The sequence below is a fragment of the Sphaeramia orbicularis genome, chromosome 2, assembly GCF_902148855.1.
Source record: "Sphaeramia orbicularis chromosome 2, fSphaOr1.1, whole genome shotgun sequence".
NCBI lineage: Eukaryota > Metazoa > Chordata > Actinopteri > Kurtiformes > Apogonidae > Sphaeramia > Sphaeramia orbicularis.
Window position 1 is genome coordinate 4,758,426 of NC_043958.1, and position 26,893 is coordinate 4,785,318.

Genomic DNA, 26,893 nt, shown 5'->3' on the forward strand with positions numbered 1-26,893 from the left:
TTATTGCTTATTTTATCTGTTTTTAACTTTATTTTAGGACATTTTTTTTGCTTATTTTTTTGTTCATTTTGTTACTTATTTTGTTTACTTGTCTACATTTTGTTGCCCATTTTTTAATCTCATTATTTATTGATTTATTACTTTGTTGATTATTATTCATTTTTGTTCATTTTATCCATTATTTTTGAAAGTTTTACTTTATTTTGTTGCTTACTTTATCTGTTTTTAACTTTATATTAGTAAAAAAATAAGTAAATAAAAACATTTGCTTATTTTTTCACATTATTGATTGTAGTTTTTTTGTTCATTTTTAATTTATTATATATAAACTCGGTGCGTCCATCCACTGTCATTGATCCAACTCCATGGGTTTTACTGATGAATCGATGTTGTAGAAGATGACGGTGTTTCCACGGTAACTACGGAGCCTCTGAACATCCAAATGGGTCATATCTGATGACCATGAAAACATGACAAACTGTATTTTACACCAATTATTTACATAGATTGATAGAATTAGTGGATCAACAGGTATTAAACAGTTTAAATCAGCAGATATTTTTGATCGACGGTGGATGTTTGGGGCTTTACGGGTTAAATTTGTCATTTATTTTTGCCTCTTATTCACCTTTTTATTTTTTTCCTACACATGTTCAACATAAAGTTTATCATTATCTTTATGAAACCAAGAAAAGCAGCAAATCTCCGCAGAAGAGTCGACAAATTCCATGATTTTCTACTTGATTCATATCTGAGCAATTTCTACTGAATACAAACAAATCAGAAAAAAAAGTAACCAAAACTCAAAACGGTGAGGAGTAAATCGTTATCTTTGACTCGCAGTCGCCTCTTACAGTTCCTTTCACGTTGCCATGGCAACACTACGCAACACTTGTTCTAATATACACATTCTATACATCCAAACCAAGTCAAAACCTCAACAAAATCAATTGTCAGACAACAAGCACTGAAACGGGAAAATATCTAAATCGAGGGAACAGTCTGAGGAAAAGGTGGCAAACATGTGGCCCACGGAATAAATTTGCGCCATTTTTTCCAAATTACACCAAAGAAACTAACAGTCAATGGTGTCAAACTCACATACAGACCCTCATGTGGATCATATCAGTAAAATAACAACTAAATAATCACCTATCATCATCATCTTTATTTCCAGACTCAGGAGTCCATTTAAAGAAGAGACAAACAAGCAAATAAAATAAAAATAAATTTAAAAAAACACAGGTTAAAACCACAGACAAAACATCACCAATATTATAAAAGACAAATGTACCGGTGTCGCCACAAGGATGACAGGTATCGCACCGAACTATGACTGGGATTTGTCAACAGCACAATGATGGAATTCTGAGAACCGTTCAATCGACAGATAAATTTGTACATTAAGTTTCTCATAAGAGCCTGAAAAGTGTCAACTCCTGCATTACAAGATAACTCACTCGCACTAGTCCATCAACCAAATAGTCAAAAAACAACAAGTCCAATTTTCCTTCTTTTGTTTTCATGTGAAAAAAGTGAAGTTACATGACATTTACAAACTATCCTGACACAAAAAATGCAAATAATCAAAACCACCATGAACAAATTGAAATCTCTGAAGAAAAATAAGTGCAATTTTACCAATATTCCGCCATGTTATTGAATGTTTTGTGTATTTGTAGATCCACTGTGATCTGTAAGTTGTAATGCACATGTGGAAATGATAAACTGAGGCACAATATTGCTAAAATTGTACTTATTTTGCTTAAGAAATGTCAGGTTGTTCATGTTATTAGCATTTTTTAAGATACTTTGTGGATGTAAACATTTTCATAATGTAATTTACATTTTTTTAAACTCTAAAACATACAGAAAAGTTTGGAGTTTACATTATTTTTTTGGGTCATTTTGTAATATTATGATCACGTTGGGCCTTTTTACCAATATTCTGCCAGTTGTTAAATGTTTTGTGTATTTGCAGTAAATCATCTGTGATCTGTAAGTTGTAATGTACATGTGTAAAAGTTAAACTGAGACACAATATTGTTACAATTATACTTTTTTTGCACTAAAACAGACAAACTTCTGAGATTGCATTGGTCTGGATGTGGCCCCTGAACTAAAATGAGCCATTTTAGGATAGAGATAGATTAAAAAAAAACTGTCTGCAGATAAAATAGATAACCTTATATGTTTTGCCTCAAAGTGGTGACTGTTTAAGAAGCTCTTTTCTAGTTTGTATGAAGTATATGGAGAATAAATCCAAGTTTCAGTGCATTTACAGAAGGACAAAGACATTACAGAACAACACTAAATAAAACAGTGACATTTGTCGTTATTGTTTTGTGCAGTGAAAATCAACTGGGATAAGAAGGCTCTCCTTGCAATGGAGTCATAAACCAAAAAATAGTCTACTTTTACTATTACTACAACTCTTTTGTGATTAATGTGGGGTGTAGTCTACATTTTTATAGCTGCATAACATTAGGATGACTTTATGGTCGCAAAAATAAAAGCAAAATATGTAAAAAAAATAAATAAATAAATATAAATAAATATAAAATAAAATAAATCAAGTGTTATTAATTCCTGTGTGTTTGTCACATGGAGCCACTTGAAAAAGGCCCAAGAGCCAAATGGTTTCCCAGCCCTGGTCTAAAATCAGCATGTCATGAATAATTTAATATAACAACAGACCAATGACACAAATTTTGCAGCGCTAAGCTAACAGCGCTATGCTAACACTAAGCAGACCCAACAGTTCAAGGATAATTTCTACTGATAAAGTCACTGAACGACAAAGAACCAAACTAAAGGTCAGGTTATGAGGGCTGGTTATTAGTTTACTCTTACCTTTGCTGTTTTCTGGTCCTAACTTGGTTTAAATGAATGAAGCCTCTTCTATCAGCTGTTGCACTGGTTTGTGTTACGCTGAAATGATTCCCACCAGAAATAAATGGCCCAGGATTTAAGAAGTCCAAATGGGGGAAAAAAAAAAAAAAAAACACTGTTCACCACAACCTTATCTGATGTTTCACTTCATTGTTTCATCCATTACATTCCAACAAAACAACTAAAAAGTCCAAACAGTGAAGAATGTACTGTTTTGCGATGTTGTTGTTTGTTCTCACTGCTTTTCAAAAGACGTTCAGGAGCTGAAGACAGGTCCTAAAGAATGCAGAGCTATCAGGTCTTCATCTTCATTTGGTTTCATGATGGAGGGTGGGGGGGGGGGGGGCTTTGGAATATCTGCTCAATGTGGTTTAACATCACCTTAATGAAATAGAATAGAATAGAATAGAATAGAATAGAATAGAATAGAATAGAATAGAATAGAATAGAATAGAAAGGTCAGACTGATAAAACACTATCACCTATGAATAATGACAATTCCATTTTTTTTTGTTTTCGTATAAAAAAGCAAAATGACATATAATAGTTTACATTTACAAACTATCCTTCCAACCAAACCTGAACAAAAACGAACAACCTGAACTATCTTAACCCCTTAACACCTGAATTTATCTACAGATATAGTAAAAGATTATGCTTTTAAATAGATGTTAAATTAGGTGGAGATTCTTAATTTCATTATATAACATAAAATAGATATGTGTGTGTGGGGGTGGGGGGCAATGCCACCATAAACAAACGTCCTGCCCCCTCAAATGAAAGTTTGCCAAGTTTCAGGAGGTAAGGAAAAGGTAAATGAGCTTCACAACAACAGGAGACATGGAGGAATTAGTAACGCCTGTTAAGATTCACTTTGCACATACCTTATATACACCCCCCCCCATTTAATAAGTAGGATGGAAATCAGCTGACCCCCACACACACACCCCTGATTACACACCACCACACCAACATACCTCTAACTTCAGGTGCTCCTTTATTTCCTGTCTTTCATTCATTGTTGGGCACACTGATTAATCCAGGTGTGTCTAATTAGTCCTAACTAGCAGTAGCAGACACACCTGGATTAATCAGTGTGCCCAGTAATGAATGAAAGACAGGAAATAAAGGAGCACCTGAAGTTCACAAAGTAGTAGGGCTGTGCATCTAGCCCATTCCACAGGAAACACTATTAATAACCTTTACATAATGACAACTCCAAAGGTTTTAGTGTAAAAAAAGAAAAAGCTAAACGACATTTAAATTTTTACATTTATGAACTGTCCTTCCAACCAAAATGTGAACAACCTGAACAAAAACCAACAACCTGAAATGTCTTAACCCACTTCTGATCAGCCCTGGTTGTCCAGATCTCCTATCATGCATTTTTAGATGTATCGCTCTTCCAACACCATCAAACTCTGCGGAGGCCTGGTAAGGACTGTCAGGTGTGTTGAAAGAGGGACACATCTAAAACATACAGGATAGGACATCTGAAGGACTGGGGTTGGTGACCCCTGTCTTAACCCCTTAACACCTGAATTTATGCAGAGGTATATTAAAAAAAAACCCAAAAAAAACAAGTGTTTTTGCTTTTAAATAGATGCTAAATTAGGTGAAGATTGATCATTTCACGATATAACAGGGTCACTCCATCCCAAATCAACCAGATTTCAGAAAGTGCCCCGCATGACCCCCTCAGAAAATTCTGAAAAAATTCACAGTTGTTCATCTACCAGATAAACGAACACATCCAAAATTTTACTGTCGTATCTGTAATAGTTTAAGAGATACAGCCCTTTGAAAATTAATGTTTTGTTTGTTTTTTTTTAATTTTGCAAATTTGCTTTTCAGCCAACTTTAAGGAGCTATATCTCCTTAGGTATTCCATCCACACTGCTGAAACTTACTGTCTGGGCTGAAATCCCCCTGAAAAGACCATATTTTGCATCAAAATAATTGCAGGTGCCTTCATGTTTGGTCCATGAGGCCTTGAAATCAGGCAAAAAGGCTAATTCTTCAAAATGTCCTCTCTCTTCAGGTTTGCACTGTGCCATAATGGATGAATGTAGAGACCTTTTTTTTTTTTTTGCATGGATTCTTATGGTTAAGATGCAACAGTATACTGCAAAAAGACTACATTTCAAAATTTTCATTAATTGGCCACATGGTAATTTGGATGCTCAAATAAAGAGTATTTTGGTGAAAAATTGCAATCAACCCATTTTATTCACTGCCTCACAGCAACACTTCTCATTGAAATGTTGTCTTTTTGCAGTATATTGTTGCATCTTGACCATAAGAATCCATGCAAAAAAAATTAGGTCTCTACATTCATCCATTCTGGCACAGTGCAAGTCTGAAGAGAGAGGACATTTGGAAGAATTAGCCTTTTTGCCTGATATCAAGGCCTCATGGACCAAACATGAAGGCACCAACAATTATTTTGATGCAAAAGATGGTCTTTTCAGTGGGATTTCACCCCTGACAGTAAGTTTCAGCAGTGTGGATAGAAAACCTAAGGAGATTTAGCTCCTCAAAGTTGTCAAAAAAGCAAATTTGCAAAATTAAAAAATCAAAATATTAATTTTCCAAGGGCTGTATCTCCTAAACTATTACAGATATGACATTAAAATTTTGGATGTGTTCATTTATCTGGTAGATGAACAAGTGTGAATTTTTTCAGAATTTTTTGAGGGGGTCATGTGGGGACTATTGGTTGAATTGCCATGGAATGACTCCACATGAAATAGATATAGGCTAGTTTTGGAGATATTGCATATCTGTGGCAAAAGGCAATAAAAGTACAAAAATACACATATATATATATATATAGAGAGAGAGATTTTATTGATGCCACAGCACTATGTTCAGTGTTCTGACTGTAACACCAGCTATTTTAACTATTATTATACAAACAGAGCTGGAGCTTTTTATTTAGAACATGAATATCAAGCTCATTTTAGTTCAGGTTCCACTTTCAGACCAACAGGATCTTCAGCAGGTCAAATAATAGCACAAAAACCTATAAATAATGACAACTCCTAACACTGGGTTACAAAAAAAATGTTTTTTGCAAGTTGTCTAGGTTTTTTCAACTGAATTAGGACCATTTTGCACCGCTAAATCCAAAAATGACATCTGTTTTTCTCCATCAGGTCAGGTTTTTTTGCTAATTTGATTTTGAAAAATTTGATCTTCTCACAAAATTGATTACATTTTTGTGACTTTATCAGTTGATTTTTTATATAGTTCTCACCCAAAATAGGTTTTAAGAGAAAAAAATAATTTTCTAACAGGATTCCTGTTAGGTACAATGGTGTATTCAGTGCAGATGTAGCAGAATATGTCAGGCTTATTTTAGCAAGATCTTCTAGTCCAAGCCATTTCATTTACCTATAATATTAAAAAAAAAACATGAATCATAAATTGGCAAAAGTAAAATCTTCAGAACTCGTTTATGGCAAGAAATATGAAAGAATTTTGCATCATATGATGTGAAAATGCCCATAAATGTAAGCAAAAATGTTAAAAAGCCAATATGTAGCATAGTTCAGAAAGTTGACCTGATTGAGCAAAATTCATGTGATTTTTGGATTCAGCACACCAAAATTATCCTAAATCAGCTCAAAAAACTTCAACAATAAATTTGTTGTTGACCAGTGTAAATTTTATCTTTGTTTTAGTGCAAAAAAGGAACATTTAATCGGAAAAACCTTTACGCTTAATATAAATAACCTGAGGACAAATGAACAATGTGAAAATTAAGTGCAATTTTAACAATATTAGGACTTGGTTTTGTCATTTACACATGTTTATTATAACTTAGAGGCTACAGTGGATTTACAAATACATAAAACATTTATTAACAGGCATCTGGAAAAATGAAAAATGAAAAATATAACATTTTAGCTCCTAAACAAAATGCACGTGCCATGTTAGCATAGCACCGTTAGCATCGCGGCTAATTTGCAACAACCGAAATATTCCGCTTTAAAAATGTTCCTCAAAGGCAATGTAATTCAATGTATTACCTGTAGGAACACACAATAAGTTGGTAAATAGTTTTATTTTTAGCATAACTTACCTTTCCTACTCCGCTTTTACACCTGCGGGTCACAGTGTCAAGGTCAAAATGTCTGCTTCTTTCCATAACATGTAGGTCCGTCACCAACTGGCCTGACCAGAAACAAGTCCTTGCCAAAGGTTCCTAGAGTGTCGAATATGCCCGAAACGGTATTATATTCTAATATATAATATTATTACATACTGGGGGAATACATACAGTATATTGGTAAGAGAAAAAAGTGAAATTTTAACAAGATTCTGCCCGTTAATAAATGTTTTGTGTGATCTGTGTTCTACTGACCTGGAGATAACAGCCAAAAACTCATTCACAGTACTACAAATTGTAAAAGTTAATGATTATTTAGTGTGTGTGCCTTTGCAAATTAAGTCCAAATTAATGTTTATTCACATCTAACCTTTACTAAACAGGTTAGAGGCCTGTAGTTTTATATAATCATCAGTGGAAACCTGTATTTATTCATATTTCTTTTATTAGTGTCAAAAAAATGTGACTTCTTCATAGAATTATATTATGGAATGGGTTGTAAATAATAAATATTCACACAGAAACACGTTACAACATTTTGTGATGGTTAAAAGCCTGTTGTCAGCAGCAAATTGCTCATATGTATGTGTGTTGTAACAGTAAGAAAAATGTCTTTTCTAGTCTTTAAATGTAGATTTCGTTCCAACCTGTTGCTCCTGGTCATGAATAAACAGAAAAAATCCAGGTGAAAGGAGTCGAACACGTGCAGAATGTGACTTTTTCATATAAATAGGATGTAATGAGCGCTGACGTCGGGGTCAGTTCACTTTGATCCGACTGAAAAAGTGAATTAAAACTAACATTTCCATAATAATGAGCAGCAAGAGGCTGTGAAGGGACAGATTTCCAGTTCTTTTTTGGACAGAATGTAAAGTGAACTGAGGCCCCGACGCTGCCAAGCAAAAATAAAAAAAAAAGAAAAAGAAAAGAAAAATCCTCTGTGAATAAACATGAAGCGCTGACAGTTTGGTACTCTGTAATTTGGCTACTTTTATTCGAGCAGGGTCATTTTCAAGAGAAATTACAAATTAAGAATTCAATAATACTTTTACAAAGACATTTCAGGAAAGATTCTTCTTCAGTCATGATATCATACATAGTATTTAACAGTCCCTCTTCATTTTTTTTTAGCTTAAAAAAAGAAACAAAGATGAAGAAAGTGGAATTTTTCAGTCGAAAATACAGTGTTTTCACAATTGTATAAAAGTTCCCAAATTTGGAATTTCCCAGTAACTGGAAAATAAAAGGAAATAAAATAAAATAAGATTAAACTTCGCATTTCACAATGTTTCAAAACACAATAAATGCTCTCTTTTTACGTAAAATTTGCCCCTATGATCGACACCATGTTCCTTTTTACTAAAATATATCTATATATTGAAGAACTATAGTACTGTACACAACAGTATGAAATAAATAAAATTAGGAAATATAAAATGGGCCACATAAATAATGTTTTTTTCAACCTACAAATAAAATGAATGCAATTTGCTGTTTAAAAAAAATGGTTTGGTGTAATACTGACAAAGTTAAAGAAAGAAACTGAGAAAACATTGCACAACATAATGTAAACTAAGGAACTGCTGCCTATAGTCTTAATACTGACACGGGTGCTTCAAAGAACAACGGTGAACCATTTCATAATACTGAAGCTGGTGAAAAAAAAGTAACCGTCCTTTTACACAATACGAGGGTGGCACTTGCAGAAAACACACAGGTTAAAAGGTTTGCATATAAGGCTTCTTTTTTCTTATCAAAAACACCTTACAAAGGCTTTGTCCTTCATTTTTTTCCCCCATACCATCTGTCCATAAACTTGTATTTTCCCTTAAAATGAAGGTCTCTTTAAAACTTCATCCTCTTAAAAAAAAAAAAAAAAAAAAAAAGGAAAAAAAGAAAAAGAGAAAGAAAGAAAAACCTCTAAGCTCCTTCATACAGTCTTTTGTTTAAATTCCTTCATTTGAAGTTGATTCAAGAGGCCTAAAACAGTGTGGCTGGAGATGTTTTTTGGCCGGGAAACATGATCAAACTAAAGACGACACTGTAGGTAGGTAGGTGATAACAAAGGTAATACTGAAGGACTGTAGTGCACACACTACTGCTCTTTTTCCAACACTGTATAAATATATACATAGGCAATACTTTTTATTATTTTTGTTCATGATTACAGAAGCGGAGTGCAATTTGTACAAGTCACTAGTTGTGCTATAAATACTATGGAACACAGGGGGTTTATTTGAGGAGGTTAGCACCACACATATTTTTAGGCCTTAGTACTGTACATTTTTTGAAATGTATTCATTTATTCATTGTTCGGTTTGCATAATGCAGCTTATTTCACAAACCCATGCCCCCTCCCCTCCGTCGTCGTCACCTCCTCCAGATTGATTTTTAGAGTCTTGTTCGGCAGACATCGTTGCCCCCTCCGTCAACGAAAGCTTCCCGGAAGCTTCAGGCACGTGCACGTACAGCTTAAAACACGGCGTTTTAAACCGAGCAGGTAAGAATACTGAACCGAAAGAGAGAAAATTAAAACAGTTTTTTTTTTCTTTTTTTTTCTTTTCTTCTTAAGATGGGAAGCTTTTTTTTTTTTTTTTTTCCTTGAAAACACCGTCCGCCGATTACATGCCATCCTCCATCGCGTCCTCGTGATCCGATTTGGTTTCCGTTTTGCCGTCCAGCGAGCTATCGTCCATCGAGTGCTCTCCGTTCTCCTCCTCGTCCCTCAACGTATCCGGGTCCGTGTCCATGCTCTTGCTCTCCTCCTCCTCCTCCTCGAACTCGTCCTCCCTCCGTCCGATCTTGGCGTACGTTCCTTCCACCACTTCCTTCCGTCCTTCTCTGATCCCTCCGTTCACGGCGGCGTCGTGCCTCAGGATGGCGTCCCGCTCGGCCAGCTCCGGGTAACCCTGAGGAGTCATGCCCTGCAAGTACGCCCGGCTCATCAGCAGCTCCGTGGGCTCCAGGTGGCCCTTCTCGCGGGCCTCCCTCTCGGCCGCCTCCCGCTCCTCCGCCTCCCTCTTGCAATAGGAGTAGCGGTGGTTCATGTGCTGGGAGTACGAGCCCGAGTGGGAGAACCTCTTCCCGCACTTGTCGCATTGGTACGGCTTCTCCCCGGAGTGCAGCCTCGAGTGCTCGATGAGATGGTGTTTGTGTTTGAAGGCTTTCTTGCAGATCTGACACTGGTGCGGCCTCTTGCCTGCGGACACACAAAACACACAGAACAAGGGGAACGTGAGTCGCCTGCGTGGCTTTTTCCCGCTGCTACAACAAATCACAAGTCAGAAGAAAGCAAAAAGGAAAAAGTCGGATGAATTGGAATGGCATGGAGTAAAATGACATCACGGAGCATTAAATCCAACTTACGACTTAGGGCTATTTGTTTATTCAAATTGTGAGAGCAATGAGAAAGTGCGCTCGCATTCACGGGCCTACATTATGGAAATTCCCTCCTGTGGTTAAAGCATGGAGAAACTCAACCACAACTACTTATTTTAGGCCTGCGTGCCACACTGATGAATGCAACATAAATAAACTAGTGCAAAGCAAACAAACAGGGAAGGCGCGACAAAGGAGTAAACAAATCTGCGGCGGCGGTGGTGGCGGCGGCGGTGACGGTGCTGGGGAGGGGGAGGCTCCGAGGGGTTACCCTGCTTATCTCCGAAAACAATTCAAGTTCATGGTAGCGCCTGGGCCTCCGTTAACTTTCGGGCTGGGGCTCTTCCAGTCGACCGAATCTGACGGGACGCTTCGGATGCCAAGGCCGAAATGAGAAACCGGAGCCGGCCACAAGGGCAGGGTGAGATGGTTTTATGACACGGGGCCATAAACTGTCTGGCTAAATAAATGTCCTTCGGCTTATAATGCGTGTCTGCTGTTACCCCGAAAGTGCTTACTTCACCTACGCTCGGAATATCTACTACTAATACGTCTACTGCTCAACTGGCTCCTGTTCTGTTCTGCTCTGCTCTGTTCTGTTCTGCACATGTGTGTGGGGTATGGCATCCTGCCCGCCTCCTACAAATCACATGACTCCCCTCTGACACTCGAGTACCCCCGGCCAACATCTGGCCACCTCGTAATATGACAAAAAAAACCACACGGCGACGACATGAAAGCAACACGCTGGGGCGTTTGTGGAGATAACGCACCCCTTGTTTTTCCCCTATTTTTGTTTTATTTTTTTACTTTTTTGTACTTTAAGAGTTCGGCGTGCCGTTCTGACGGTGCACACTCCCTCCCTTTTATGTCCGACCAGATAACACCGAGCCTGCATAAAGCACCGAGCGCTCTGCTACAGATAGCGGATAAAATAAATGATGCAACCTAGTGAAAGAGGATCTCTGTATAATAACTATAATGAAAGACTTGTTATCAGTGCTCTGAAGCTTCTGAGCGCTACTCCGCTGATGTGATCTATCGCCAATAATGGGGCCGATAAAGGCATTAGGGGCCTGGCGCTGGCTTTATATATCTAGGTGAATTGATGTGTGTCTTTATAGATAGCAAAATGGTTAATACACAAGGATATGATTGGAAAATAAAGAGCACAATCACTTGAAAAAGATAGCAGCAGAAGACTCCCTCTTCTTGCCTATACCTGCATTAATTATTCCATGTTTTACATCTGTTTTTGTTTTTTGTTTTTTTGTTTTTTTGTAGTTATGAAAGAACACACAAAGCACATGTTAAACAAAGTTGTTTAGAGTCTACTCGGTGGCATTTCAACCCTGTCAATGAAGAAGCAAGTTAGGTGTTGGTTTACATTCAACTTAAGGGTAACAAAGAAGAAAAGAAAGAGAAAAAGGGGGTAAAAAAAATAATACAAATAAAATAAAATAAAATAAAATAAAATAAAATAAATAAATAAAAAGTATATATATAAATTTCATACTGGTAGGATTTGTCAACACAAACATTTAAAACATAAAAGCATGGGGTTTAAAATAAGGGTCTAGAACAGTATATACCTGTGTGTTCATATTTGTGTCTTAGAAGGGAACTGCTCTTCTGGAATGTTTTGTCGCACAAGTCACACGCGTACATACCACTTTCGGTCTTCTTAATCTTCTTCCGCGACAGACAGGAGTCGGGGTCTGTCATGTCGTCCAGCCCTGACATGTAATCTGGTGTACCGTCGAGCAGGTCCCCCTTTGACAAGAAAAATAAAAAACAGAAAGAAAAAGAAAAGAAGAAGAAACAAGAAACAATAAATTGGGGTGTCGGAGAAGCGGATTCGGACCATGAAATTGCTCAAAAACGGTTAAAATTCCCTCTTTGATGGTAGCTATTACAGCTCTGCTTAGACTTTTAATACGTTAAAAGAGTTTAAGAAAAAGAAACACACACATACATAAGATTTAATAGCAATTATTAGGAAAAAAAAGACAAAGAAATTACAAGAATTTGAGATTTTGACCAAAGAAGAACTTGTTTGTCAGTAGCTACGACTTATCTCAGCTACTAATACTACAATAAAAGACTTAGATTTTTTTTAAAAAAGTACAAATACCTAAGATTCCAAGACAATTACGAGAAAAGAACCTAATCAAAAATGACAAGAATTCTGCTTGTTGACGGAAAGTGTCGAGTCAAAACAAGCCAAAGAAAAACATGTTTGTCTGTAGCTACGACTAGCATTATTTTTCTAACATACTTACACGATGCTAAAAGTGTTTTAGTAAAACAAACATACATATAATTACAACTCCAAGACAATTTGTAGAAAAGGAACAAAAAGTAGTAACTGCAAAAGCCAAAAACGAGTTAAAGAAGAGCTAGAGTGTTAGCATTAGCATGATTTACCTTGGCTAATGTTATTTATCCTATACTACTATATTAATTTAATAAAAAAAAAAGCATAACATGCATTTCAACGCAATAATTAGAAAATAATAAAAAACTGATAAAAATCTGAAATTCACCTGTTGAGAAAAACTGTGGTTACATGCTGATTTAGCTAACGCTTAGCTAAGTACTGCTAACATTTGACCCTGTTCATGAGTAACAAGTTAACTCGAGTGTGTATTAAAACACTAAATTGGTCTCATAAAAAAACAGTCACATCATTAGAGAAGGACCTTAAAAGCTACAACATTTGACATTTTGACTGAATTTGACGTGTAACATTGATTTAGGAGTCTAGTGTTAGCCCAGAGTTGCTAACATTCATGCTATTTGTTTGCTATTTTCTATTAAAATGCACTGGAACTACAAAATATATGTAATTATCTTTAAAAAATTAACTGCATTTTGGAATAAATGTGGATTTGTACTAATGCTACAGATGCTACATGCAGGATCTTTGTGATATCTTTAGAATAAAGCAGTTAGCTTAACCCTCCTAAACAACCACGCTATGCTACATACTCTCATGCATATTTGATGACTGGCACATACCAGCGTTGATTTCCTATAAAACTTTTAGCTCGGGGATAATATCGGCCATCTATAACTGACATGCTCCCCATTATGAAACTGGGCTCTAATGGTGTATTCAGTGTGGTCTAATTTTGTACAAGACTGTTAATTCTGCACATTCCTTTAAAATTCCCTTTTATGATGAAGATTAGTCTTAAACATGAATTGATGGGGAACAATATCGCGACACTAGACGAGGTACGGCGGACCATTCTTGAAATTGCAAACTCATATAATGATTAAAATCAGAAGGTGCACCTTAATGGCCAATATTGAGCCACCAAAGCGTCCTTTAATGAATATGTGTGTGATAATGTGAGGACAGCGCTGCTCTGTGTTTTAGAAGGGACCACTATCACTCTGCAATCAATTTGAACTAAACGCCTGTAGCTGTATTTTTAAAATCTAATTTAATAACTTAGAATAGGAAACATTATTAATACTTTTTTTCATCAAAATGGTTCCCTCTATGTTAAACAGCCTTCAGCATTCAGTGGTAATGAACATGGAGACTGTGCATTATTAATCCACATGTAGAAGCTCATTTTGGCTTTGGCACTCTTTAAAATGCAGCGAAGTTGCAGTGGGAAATTTCAGAGAAGTGCACAGCTCCGGGGCTCACCTTTGTCATTTTTACAAAGGCCTTTCACCCATATTTAATAACAAAATATCTGAGTTCAGGCCAGCGCTGGAAGACAACTGAAGCCAGCATTAATGTATTCCACACACAGCGGCGGGTAAAATTTACAGTGGAGAGTGGAAACAATTAGGGCTTGAATGAGATGACTTTTAAGGGGCCAAAATCGATACTGGTTTTTATTTCAGCTGCATACTTTCTCATACTTGTGCCAGTATGTTTCGTGGTTTAAAGTAGGCCTGTTGTGTTAATTCCAAATGTTAAAAATAGCAGGATTAAAGCTTGAGGAATTCCAGATACAAGGAAAAGAATTTAGACAATGATTTGCCTCATTGATTCTACAAAAAATAAATAAATAAATAAATAAGGAAGAAATTAACTGTGGCAGGATGAGTAGATTAGTGTAAATAAATGCACTGAGGTAGAACACGTCAGAAAAATCCCTCAAAATGTCACATCTACAAGTACAAACAGTAAATGCATTAGTACATGTTTTCAGTTATTACCCAAAAAAAGCTATTGAGTAAAATGATATTTTCTCAACTCTAAATGAGTTTAACTCTGCAAACAGCTGAACCTCCCTTCCTCCCTGACACCACTAATGACGCCTGACTGTTTTTTTCCCTCCCCATGGCTGAGTCTCAGCTGTTTATCTTCATCACCTTTGCCAGTTCACTCTACCTCAGGTGAGTGCTTCCCTCTCCTGACTCTGAAGTCGTTTTTTAATTAGTGCAGAAATGAGTTCAGATCATTTTAGAGAATCTGAGTGAGCCTGGGGCTTTTACAAAAACCACAGGTGGCTTATTTACCTGGAAACCTGGTTTCCGTTGGTACTTTCTCCTCTGCTGCATCTCGGCAAAGGTAGCTGCCCCTGCTGCGTAAGTGTAGGCCATGTGTGGTAGGAAGCCCATTTGATCCATGCCCGGGTAGGGCCTAAGACCTGGTATGCTGGCCTGCATCGGGGGCATGAATGTAGCTGGCGGGAAAGCGCTTTGAGGTGGAAGTGATGTGTACAGGGGTTTGGCAGCAAATGGGTTAATGCCAAAGATGGGGCTAGTGCTTTTTTCAAGGTTTCCGTTGTTGGTAGAGCCTGAAAAATCCTTCTTGAGATAGGCCAAGTTCAAAGGCTCTTCGAAGTGCTCTCGGGGAGAGGGGACGCTGTTATGGTCGATGGTAATGCTGTTGACTTTAGGTCTGCTTTTGACAGTCAGTGCATGCTTGGGTTCCTTCATGAGTCTGGGCAGAGACAGGTCCAGCGGCTCAGCCTGCAGGTCTTCTGAAGTCAAGCTGTTTGGAGTATAGGAGCTGCTGTGAGAGTTTTTGGAAGATGTAGAGGACAGATTTAGCGGGGAGGGGGTGTTGCTGCGAGAGTGGTCCAACTTTTCACCTGCGGGTTTGGCGTTGCTGCTGTACTGGTGGTTTTTCAAAAGTCTCAGTGAGTTGTCACAGTTGTTAACGTTGTTATGGAGCTCAGCTATGGAGGGAGATGTGATGCGATCAGTAGGTTTGATTAGAGACACAGGTGACCTAGCTACCATTGAGTCTTTTGGTGGAGTGTGGTGGTTATTTGTTCCGACAACCATATCAGTGTTGTTCCTGTGCTCCAGCGGTGGGGTTCTGGTGCTGCCGTACTGGTACATCTTCCGCTGCTCAAACCACTCTTTGACAAATTCCTGAGGAAGGCCGACCGCTATGGAAATCTTGAGCAGCTCCTCCGAGTTGGGCTCCATGTTCATGGCAAAATATGCCTTCAGCACAGACATGTGGTCCCTGTAAGGATTAAGGGGCCCAGTGAGTCCCTTCTCCGACACCATGGAGGAGGATAAGTGGGTGTTCTTCTCCATGAATATCCCTGGTTTGTTGGGCATCAGATTCTCACTGGGCTGCAGCACGGCTTTGATCTCCTCGTTCATTTTACAAAGGTAGCGTTCATGCTGATGCAAAGGTATTGGCCCGGGGAAGGTTTCTTTGCAATATTGGCAAGCGTAAGGTGTAAACATGTTGTTTTCCTGCACCTTCTCATCCACACCTCCATCAAGCATGTGGTTGGGTTTTTCTCGTTTGATATTGCTAATCTGTCTCTTTGAGTCTGTTGTCAAGCTCTGGAGGCAGGCTTTGGCTTCGTTCACTTTTTCTAATGTGTAGTCAATGATGCTTTTGGTGGCACCATTGTGACTGACAAGTGGAAGACCGACCTGAGGACCCCCTGGTGAGGTCAGCCCCTGTTTCTGCTCTTCCATCTGAGACCCCAGCTCCTTCATGTAGGCCTTGAGTTTGGACAGCTCCTCTGGCTTGCAGTCCATTTTCTGCCTGCACACAGTGTTGTCCACAATCTGGAGGACCTTCTGCACCTCGCTCAGGTTGTTCCCCAGGTGACCCGGGTAGCCCAGGAGCTGCGACTCAAGCCCGGCCATGCTGAGGTGCTGCAGTGGACTCTGGGCTGTCGAGTTGTGGTGGACCCCCAATGGGCTGTTGCCTCCCACTCCATTCATGAAGGGCCCCGGAGCACCGAATCCGTGAGACGCCATCATCATCTTGTAGTCGTTGAAATCAAGCGGCTCGGTCTTTATGTTCAGGTGGTTTCCGTGTTCTGGGAGGCCCAGCGGCTTACCGTTCTCCAGCTTCTGTCGCAGCTGTGTGATGGCAGTGTTGGTGGGCGAGGAGGAGGCTGAGGTGGGGGACGAACCCGTCTTCATGTTGCTGCGCATCCTGCCATTGACAGCAATCAGGCCAATGCACTTTTTGCTGCTTATGTGGGAACTGTAGGAACCCGAGTGGGAAAAACGCTTCTTGCAGTTGGGGCATTCATAGGGCTTTTCACCTGAAACAAAATATAACAATTGTAAAGACTTGTAGTGAAGGAGGAAAAAAAAAAAAATCAACAACACACCAAACCCTACTACTGTTCATTAGGCAACATTCCGGACAAATAAACTCATAATGTGAAATGAAATTACGTGATATGCTGCTTGCACATTTCTGTACAAATATTGCACTTGGCAACCGGGTTGATTCCTAACACAGCAGTGTCCATTAACAGCAGGGAGGGTCCAAAATAAATCTAATGGAATTCCTGCAGATTCATGGTGTTCTTAAATCACGGCTCTGAATATTCAAAGAGCACGGCAACATTCCTGTCTCCACTCACCGCTATGAATCCGGAGGTGTTCCTTCAGATGGTGCTTGTATTTGAAGGCCTTGCCACACTCGGTGCATTTGAACTTGCGGTTGCCGGCTGCTTGGTTGAGCAGTTGGTGCTGTTAGAGAAAAGAGAGAAAGAAAGAGGTTCGTGTTGAAAAAAAAAAAAAGCACAAACATCATGGGGGTGAGAGTTCAGGAAATAATCACAATTGGTTGGCATGACAACAAACAACAAGCCGAATGGCTCCTGTCGCCAACGGAGCATCTTGGCTTTCTACTCCCACCTCCATTGAGCGACTACAGGCAGTGGCGGCGATAACAGAGAGAATCACATACCTTTTAATTTCCTGGCTCCTCAGCCAAACGAGGCATGCCTTTAGAATTTGGCTTTAGAATAAATGAAGAGTTTTTTTAGCCTTCATTAGAGTCGCTGATCTGATCTACTTTTCATTAATTTGGGCCTAATCAGTCCAAAAGGTATTCAGAATAATGTGCAGACTCCTCTAGTCCGCATACCTGTGTCCACACCATTTCAAATACACTTTGTACTTTTTAGAACACGTTCAGATAAAGTAATTGGGGCCTTCTTTAAAAAAAAAAAAAAAACTAAAAAACACCCTCAAATGTCTCTTTAATAATCTTAGGATACAGAACAGAGTGTATAGACCCAGCCTTGATTCGCTGTTCAAAGGTAAACATCAGTTGCAATCCATCAAATTTGCAATTCAAACAAGGCTCTGAAAAGAAAGCAAGAAAGGAAAAAAAAAAAAAAAAAATCAAAATATAATACCGAGCAACAACAACAGTGCTGGGTGTGTAAACCTGGCTCGTCACTCACGAAACAATTAATTCCAAGTGGGAGGTGAGGACGTTAAACGGTTAGTAAATAATACAAAAAAAAAAAAAAAAAGACACATTTCTCTGAGCTCACTAGGGGGAAAAACAGTGACTCCCTCCTCCCAGTTCAGCCTTGACAAATGCTGGGGTGTGTGCTGACTCTACCCACATTCCTGGGGAGACAGATGGTGGCGCACAGGACACTGGGAGGACTGGGAGGAATTGTTCAAACAGCCCCAACCTTCAAAGATCAAGCAGGGAGAGTCGGGGGCCCCGCCAAGCGCCGGAGTGGGACCCCACCGCTCGTATGTTGCTGAGTTGCATAAACAAACAGCAACAGCTGCTTCGTTGCCTCCGCCTCCACCCCCCTACCCCTCCTCCGCCTCCCCTTCACCAATAGCACCATCCTCTTACTTCCCCCCTGAGGACCCCTGCCCGGTAAAGTTTAGTCTCGCCACCACTGCTAATAAGATACAATCTCTCTCTAGCTCTTAATTGTGAATGGCACCAGCAAAATGCACCTTCATGGCTCGTTGTCGGTGCGAACGCCACCACTGCTGGTTGTGGGCGGGGACCGGAGTGGATGTTTGCATATGTATAACCTCTAATTAGTCATATTTTGGCTAATTGCTTAAGAGGAGGAGGAGTATTAAGGCTTGTAAACAGAGCAGACAGAACAGCGGAGCACATGTTTACCTATCAGGACGTTATTCTTTATGTTAATGCCGGATCACTACACATTCTGGAGTTGGTGGCGAAATACGGCGCGTACATTTTCTCATTAATTACTGTCAGTCGGTTTCTTATATGTTGAAAACGAGACGGAAGTGATGTGTTTTGCATTCGTCCTCCACATCCCAATGGAAAAATCTCATCTCATCTGGAGGATTAGCACTTAAACAATCCAGCTCATTTACAAATCAAGATAACCGGCTTTGTAGCGAGACCTGCAGCGCCTCAATAGAGTCTTTGGCCATTGACTGGAGACTGAAGGGGAGCGAGCAACAGCATTGTAATACGAGGATTGGGACAGCGGCTCGCTCCTGCCGGCCCATCTGCTCACGTTTACACCCAGCTGGTAGATCAGGTGAAAGTGCTGGCTGCTGACATCTGATCAAATCAGCCACAGTCTGAGCCTGTCATCCTCGCTTCAGAGAGCACAACACAACACCCACGACCTGGGACTCAACACCACAAAGCATCAGGGTACATGATTTCATCTGTGATTGGCTGAATGGAGCTGCTTGTTCTTAATACAGCCAAGGCCAAATCAGATATCAGATAGATAGATGACGCCTCAACTGCAACACTTTTTTTTTGTTTTGTTTTTTTTGCGTTGCTAGTAAATCTTTTCAGTTCAATCTTCTGGTTTTTTAGGGCTTCTTAATAAAACGTCCACTTCACAGATACTTCTCGGAACACTTTCACCTTAACTTTAAACCCCCTTTTCGAATTAAAACTGATGTAAATGTCTTTTTCACTCATTGTTTTGAACTTTAGATGAATTTCCACATCAAATATAAAACCCAAACCCTATCCTTAACCTTGTGAATCAACTTAATTCAACAGCATTTTTATATCTTATTCTATATTTATCATTTTTTAAGGCCAAATCAGGGCTACTCAGTAGAATTCAACCAATCAAATACAATGAAAATAATTCACCCTTGCATTTTTTTTAAAAACTTCAAGTACTTACAACAAAGTAAAATACACTGAAATATCCAATTTATCTGTTGTTTAGTCCTGATTTCAAGTTTTGCACTTAGATAATTCAGTTTGTAAGCTAAGTTTAAATATTATATTTTTTCTGCTTTATTAATGTATTCTTTTTATATTATTTATAGCTTTTACCTCTTTTTTTGTATGTTTTTTTTGCTTTTTTGCCAGTGTTTTTGTTTGCAACTGAGCTACTGTGACCAAGTAATTTCCCTTGTGGATCAATGAAGTTAGTCTAAGTCTAAGTTGAATTTAAAATTAACAATTTCCAAGTAAGATATGTCATAGATCTTTGAATATTTATACATTTTGATAAATATTTTTGTGTCGGACTCGAGATAAGAACAATTTCTAACTGTAATATTGTCATATCCCCTCCAATTTAGAGATGAACTTTTAGTCGAAGTTGCTATTTTTTTTTTTTTTTTACATAAACTCTATAATATAATCATCCTGAAAAACACAAATACAGACTCCATCTAGTTTCATAATTTACGGCTCCAATTTTAGATCACTGAGAAGTTCTAATTATCCCCCAATGTGCAAAAACTCCGAAAGCGTGCAATTTTTTTTTTTTTTTTTTTTTTTTTTCTTGCCACAATCTATCTCACCAGCACATCTCTAACTTAAAGCTGACATGCGAGTTAAACACCCGTGACTGCTGGATGTGTTTTCACCTCACAGGACTTTAAGGTGATTCATACTAACTGCCAGCAGATTCACATTATATTTCAGACATATAGGATATAAATTGCTCGAGAAAATTCAAGTATACACAGATGTTTATGCAGTGCATGAAATTAGAAGTGGGGGATGGGGGGTGTTGATGGAGTACCACGACTCCGGGCTGCACCAGAAGAACATTAAAGGCCAGGAGTGAAGTGAAGTTAAGGAGCTGATAAAAATTTCCAAATTGGAAATTAACACAATCATTCGATCGTGAACACGAGACTGGGAAATCATATCAGGGAGGGCCATCAAAAAACCATTTAGGGCCTCAATTAAAGTTATTACCATTAAAGGATCTGCATCTTCAAAATGCCATGAAAAATTAATAATGATTGCCAATCAGAAAAAATGATCTCTCTTCTCGCAGGGATCAGAGCACATTAGAAATGAAATGAAACAGGCGACAGAAAGAGGAGGAGCTGAAACAGGAAAAAAAAAAAAAAAAAAAGTAAATCCATCTCACCTGATCCCTCGCAGGCTTGTGCGTGGCCATATGCCGCTCAAGCTGAGTGCGGTAAGCAAACGTGTAGTTGCACAGGGGGCAGGCGAAGTTCTCCTCGTTCTTCTCATGGCGGTACTTGATGTGCTCCTTCAGCGATGTCAAACGCTTGTAGCCCCGGTCGCAGTAGGGGCAGGTCAACAGTTGGGCGAAGGCATCTGGCGTTCCAGGTGGCAGGTCTGCACGGGAGACGGCGGGGGAGGGAGGGGAAGGAGGGGAAGGAGGGGAAGGAGGGGAAGGGAAAGCGGGCCAAAAGGTCAGCGAATCAATGGCAGCTAACGGGCGGCCTGCCCAGAGTGGTATGGGAGTTATCTGTGCAATCTGCTCCACATGAGAGCCACAGTGTCAGGCTGGCATCCGCTGCACTAAGACCTCCTCCCGACTCCTCACACACACTTGTGCAGCCCCGTTCCGACTCCACACACTGGGTTTTCTCGAGCAACAAACGATAATATACGCTCCGATTCTACGTGGATGAACTTGCTGACATGCGCTCCCATAATTCCCCCTTAACTTCCTAATTGCCTTAAATCGCCCTGGCGTTTTTAATGCCGTTCCCGTTGACACGTTGGTCATGTCTGCAGCATGAATCATGAGCCCAGTTCTGATTCTTCCCCTCTGGAGAGCTTCAGAGGTGCACTATCTGATTTCAAGCCCCTGCCCAGCTGTTGCTTAAGACTGTAGGTAAACACCAAGGCATCCGGCGAATCTGTGGGACCAACAGCTGCCTGCTCGTGTCAGCGGGAAGAGCTGCTGCTCTGTCCAGACTCCTTGTCTTTTTTTCTTTTTTTTTCACGGCCTTTGCTCTCACATGGGAGGTTAGCTGAGCAAGCATGTTGTAATAGTGCAACATTCGCCAGGCCAAGTTGAATGTCAACCCAAATGTCTAGCATTAAAGTCAACTGTAGGGTCCTTGCATGGACTAGTACCTTAACTTTTATCCTAATACTATATTTATATGAATACCTATTTTCTTTTTATCTTTATAATGTCATTTTTCACTCGTTTGTGGGGTTTTTTCTACCTGTCTTTTTCTCTGCATTTGTTTGTTGTATGTTGCTGCTGTTAACTGTGAAATTTCCCCACAATGGAATCAATTAAGTCTTATCTTACTTTATCTTATAAAAAAAATGGTTGTTCATGTTATTTAATTTTTTTTAAAAGATAGTTTGTAGTTGTAAACATTTTCATAAAGTAATTTTACTTTTTTTTTGACAATATTCATAGGTCATTATGTTATTATTTTGCTGGTCTAACCGCCTGAGATTATATTGAGCTGAACTAAATCTTATCTTGTCTTATTTAATTTTATATTTAAAAAAAAATGGTTGTTCATGTTATTCACTTTTTAAAGGATAGTTTGTAGATGAAAACATTTTCATAAAGTAATTTTACTTTTTTTTTTTCACTCTAAAACATAGAGAAATGTTTGGAGTTGACAATATTCATATGTTATTGTGTTATTATTTTACTGGTCTGACCACCTGAGATTCTATTGAGCTGAACTTTATCTTATCTTATCTCATCTTATCTTATCTTAATGAAGTCATGGGCGCTAAGGTTTAACACATCACTGTTTCATTCCGTGTTGATAAAAGGAGCTCTACTTTGTCATTAAATTACTAAAGAAACCCAGCAGTTAATGAGAAAACAAATGTACACCTAAAGTACAGTTACTAATCAAAATGTCATCTGTGTATATTCTTTTGGGTAAAAAGCTTAAACGTGGAATATAAAACCGGCCACGCCAAGGTGGGTGGACGTGTCGCTGAACAAGAACGCCTTTCAGTTTTGGAAATTCAGAATACTTTCCTTCTGAAATCAGGGAAAGGTTCTAACGTTACTGTGCAGTGTTTGGAGGACTTTTCGACTTTATTGCCTCTTAATCTGTAAGTAAGCTATTAGTTTCATTACTAAGGTACAAGACATTTGTCTGAGGAATTCGGTCGTCATTTGCTTTTTTAAAGAAGAAAATGGAACCGACAACTGACAACTTGCTTTGGCATGTTAAGCCTAGGTGTCTTCATGTTTTCTTTGCAATAAAAGTGTCAGAAAATTTATTTTTCGCCCATTGTTTTGCACCTTTGTCTTCAGGAAGAACTTAACTTTCAATATCTGTCCATTAATTAGCATTATTATAAATAATAAATGCTTAAAACAGTGTGTTTTAGTTAAAAAAAAAAAAAAAAAAAAAAGATGTCCATAATGAAACTTTTTAAGATTGCAAAAATAAACTTTCAACTATTTTACATCTGCTCAAACATGCTTTTTTGCTCTTCAACATTCAGTATCCATATTACAGCTTCATACTTTTTGTTTCCAGGTGTTTTTTTTAGCTTGTATGGAAGTCTTTTCTACTTGTAATACAGTCCCACATTGCTGCCGTAAAGTGTTATACAGTGTTGGAAAGCACAGAATCTCAGCTTTCCGATGCTGTTTCAATTTTGTGGATAGTGCAAACAGTTCAGGATTTGAATTTGAATGTTGTAAAGTGCAAAGTGTAGCACCAGTGAGACTGTTATTGTTAAAGGGTTAACATCATTTGAAAAAAACTTTGGAATTTGAAGAATTTACACATATTTGGGGCTTGAAATAGATTCACCTGCAAATCTGAAGTCCAGAGTCACTACTAGATGGGCTGATGGGACACAACAGATGTGGATTAGCAGTTTTTTTTTTGTTTTATAGGTACTTTCTCAGGTCCGTAGACACTATGATGCATCATTAGTCGCTTTTCCATTGACCCTCAAATTGCACGAATGTAATTTGCGCATAAAAATGATTAAAATTCTCGTTTTTGCACTAGCAAGAGGTGTTTTTTTGGGCGTAGTGCAATTGGTTTATCATGCAAAACTGCAGCGGAAAGACCTTTTTGCACAACTAGAGTCAGGTGAATAAAAAAGAAAGGATGCTGACGGACAAAGAGTTTTAAAAGAAAGATGTCGCGGCATGTGTGGACAAACCAGGAAACTGAATCATTTTTTTTAATTTAGTACGAGATAGAGGGGTGATATATAATAATTAAAATACCTGTAAATTAACACGATATTTACATTCGTTGCTATGTTTATGGAATGACTTCTCATGTCATGTCGCAATAATAAACAAAGACATCATCACATTTGTAATTTAACGGAAAAACCGACATTATGCACTTGTGTTTTTTCGACATTTAGTAAATATTGGTAAAGTTTTGCGCAGATGTCCAATGGAAAAGCCACTACAGTTGCCATGGGTTACAGTACCTTGACCCCTCATCTAATCTGACTTATCTCTGGCTTCAACTCTTTACATTTCCGTCTCCTTTTTTTTTTTTTTTTGCAGGATTCGTACCGTTCTCCTCTGGCCCAGTGGCCTCCGGCGTGCCCAGGCGGGACAGCTCCTCTGGGGCTTCTGGGTAGATGATGGCGGTGTCGCCCCGCTGGAGGTACTCTGCGATGCTCACCACGTGGCTGTCGCTCTCATCCAGCTTCCGTTTGGCGAAGAAGTCCTCGAACTCTGAAGTGCAATCGACGCTCTTGACTAAAGAAGAAGAAGAAGAAGAGGAGACGGTGAAGGAGGCGACACAGAAAGTGGTGATGATGATGATGATGGTGGGTGGGTTGGAGGGGAGGGGGGGGGTAAATTGGATTCATTTCTTCCCCTGAGAAATGTCTTACAGGAGGATATTGGGAACATCTTGGTGGAAATGCGATGAGGACAGCCACCCTAAAACATTACAGCCGTGCTTTGGGGAGAATACATCTAAATTACTGGCTTTGCTTGTCACGCCATGGCGACGAAAATAAGAATCGTAACCGAATCCGACCTATAGTCAAGAGATAAACGTGCTACTAGGAGCTGCCGAACAACGCGTAAGAAAACTTCACTGACCTAATTATACTCATGACATGAAATCTGATTTAGAGTTTTGAATAAAAAAAAAAAAAAAAAGGAAAACACGCTCACATATGGACGTAAAGAGACAGAGACGAGCTGGGCTTAATCAGCAACAGAGCCACGTTTCTTTGTATCGACTTTCACATATAAGGTCAATCAAGAGACTGTGGCTTTTGTTGATTCTGTGTTGAACAGATTACCCCGGCCAAACCACAAACCAGCCCCCCCCCCCCCCCAAAAAAAAAAAAAAAAGAAAGAAAGAAAAAAAAAGAAAAGAAAAGGAGACATGCTTTGCCATAGCTGAGCAGAATATATCTTAAGCCAGCCAAAGTGCTGAGGCCACACAATGCGTTTTCTCAAATTATTTCCCAGTCCCTTCTCTTCAGGGAAACTCTTAAGCTGCAGTGTGGAGATAGCTGCCTCCAAAAACAAACCGGAGCTAAAAGAAATCAGCAGCCTTCATTAGTCAAGGGGATGGCCGACTTTCAAAAAAAAAAAACAACACACATTCGTACTCGCAAAACGCACACACACTGTTTACAACCTGAGGAGATTCTGGAGGCTGTTTGGCTACGTCCAACCGGAAAAAACCAAGTGACGTCTCATCAGACTTCATCCCCTGTTAATTAGGCGTTTAGACGGCGAGCCAAGGTGAGGTTTAAAGAGCCATTTGTTAGGCTGTGATGACTTTGCGCTCCAATTTGCGAAAGGTCAAGGTAGCAGATATTTGGTTGTCAAAAATGGCACTGAAATGTCATGGGTGCCAATGGATCGCATTTGACGGCATCGTTTACAGCGTTCTCATTAGATTTCACTCTTTGTGGCTTTTGAGGAAAGTGAGAGAGATTCCATGTTATGATGATGGTTTTTAACCCTTTATAGGGCGCTCAGAAATACTCTGAAAATCTCAATTTAAACCTTAACATAATTTTTTTGTACTGTTCTGTAGAAAATCAACGACAATGAAGTTACCATATTTGGTTTCTTTCCAATAATTAGCAAAAATAGATTGAACAGTCTAATCCTATCAATACATGTAAATAATTAGTGTAAAGTGAAGTTGGTCATCAGATATGACCCATTTGGATGTTCAGAGAGTCTGTAGTTACCATGGAAACACCGTCATCTTCTACAGCATTGACTCACCAGTAAAGCCCATGGAGTCGGATCAATGACAGTGGATGGACACGCTTTGTTTATGTTCAGTTAATGATCTATTTTGTTGAAAAAGTCACTTTTTCATCACTTTTCTGTTTCTAATAAAAATAAGCCTCAATTTTAATCGGAGCTTTAATAAACATCTACACGATCAGTGAATTAAATATAGGAAAATACCTGATTTTTACTGAAAAATGCAAAATAAAGATGATAATACTGCAATAAATGGTGATAAATCACATTACTTTTGTGAAATTTTTCAAAAGTTTTTTTTTTTTTTTTTTGACATGTATAAAATCAAGTTCAATAAAGTATTTGGTTTCTTGCCCATAAGTGGGAAAAAAAAAATCCAATAAGTATATATAAAAAAAATACGATTATCATTATTTTTTAAAATCCATATCCCATTAAACTACAAAAAAATGTTGATGTTTATAAACTATATGGACAAAAATACCAGGGCACATCGTGTTACAGCTGTAAGATGTCATTTTATTTATTTTTTTTTTTTTCTTTTTCAAATCAAGGCCATTTAAGTTACCATATTTAGTTCCTTGCCCAAAAGTGACAAAATCCAAGAAGTATATATAAAAAATATAAGAAAAACACCTGTAAAGTGATAGGAACATGTATTTAAGAACATTAGACTAACATAAGTGTTGATCCAGACTCACTGTAACTGTTCCTGTCAATGTCTTGTACTGCATGTGGAAATGACCAAAAATAGTCACTTGCCTGATAAAGGGTTAAGCTGTTGTTTAAAATGATGATTGAGCTGGGTGCGGCTGGCTGCAATCACTTTCTGGACCTCAAACCTTCACAGTCACATGAAATGTTTATTTAATGTTCTCGCTTGAAGCCTTTCTGT

General features: G+C 38.7%; 1 protein-coding gene across 4 annotated transcripts in view; it reads right to left on the reverse strand.

Annotated features, from left to right (window-relative positions):
• Nucleotides 1–7,976: 7,976 nt before the first annotated feature.
• The window catches only part of zeb2b (zinc finger E-box binding homeobox 2b), a 118,091-nt gene continuing 99,174 nt past the window's right edge, over nucleotides 7,977–26,893 (reverse strand). For 2 of the 4 annotated variants that reach the window (XM_030151599.1, XM_030151591.1), the window contains exons 5-10: nucleotides 24,322–24,510; nucleotides 20,953–21,167; nucleotides 17,212–17,320; nucleotides 14,873–16,884; nucleotides 12,055–12,157; nucleotides 7,977–10,205 (exon numbers count right to left, since the gene is read on the reverse strand). In XM_030151599.1, coding sequence (XP_030007459.1) covers nucleotides 9,628–10,205; nucleotides 12,055–12,157; nucleotides 14,873–16,884; nucleotides 17,212–17,320; nucleotides 20,953–21,167; nucleotides 24,322–24,510 — 3,206 coding nt within the window. In that variant the 3' untranslated portion in view covers nucleotides 7,977–9,627. Of the gene's footprint in view, nucleotides 10,206–11,976; nucleotides 12,158–14,872; nucleotides 16,885–17,211; nucleotides 17,321–20,952; nucleotides 21,168–24,321; nucleotides 24,511–26,893 lie in introns of all 4 variants that reach the window. The other 2 variants (XM_030151584.1, XM_030151575.1) reach the window with 1 other exon arrangement.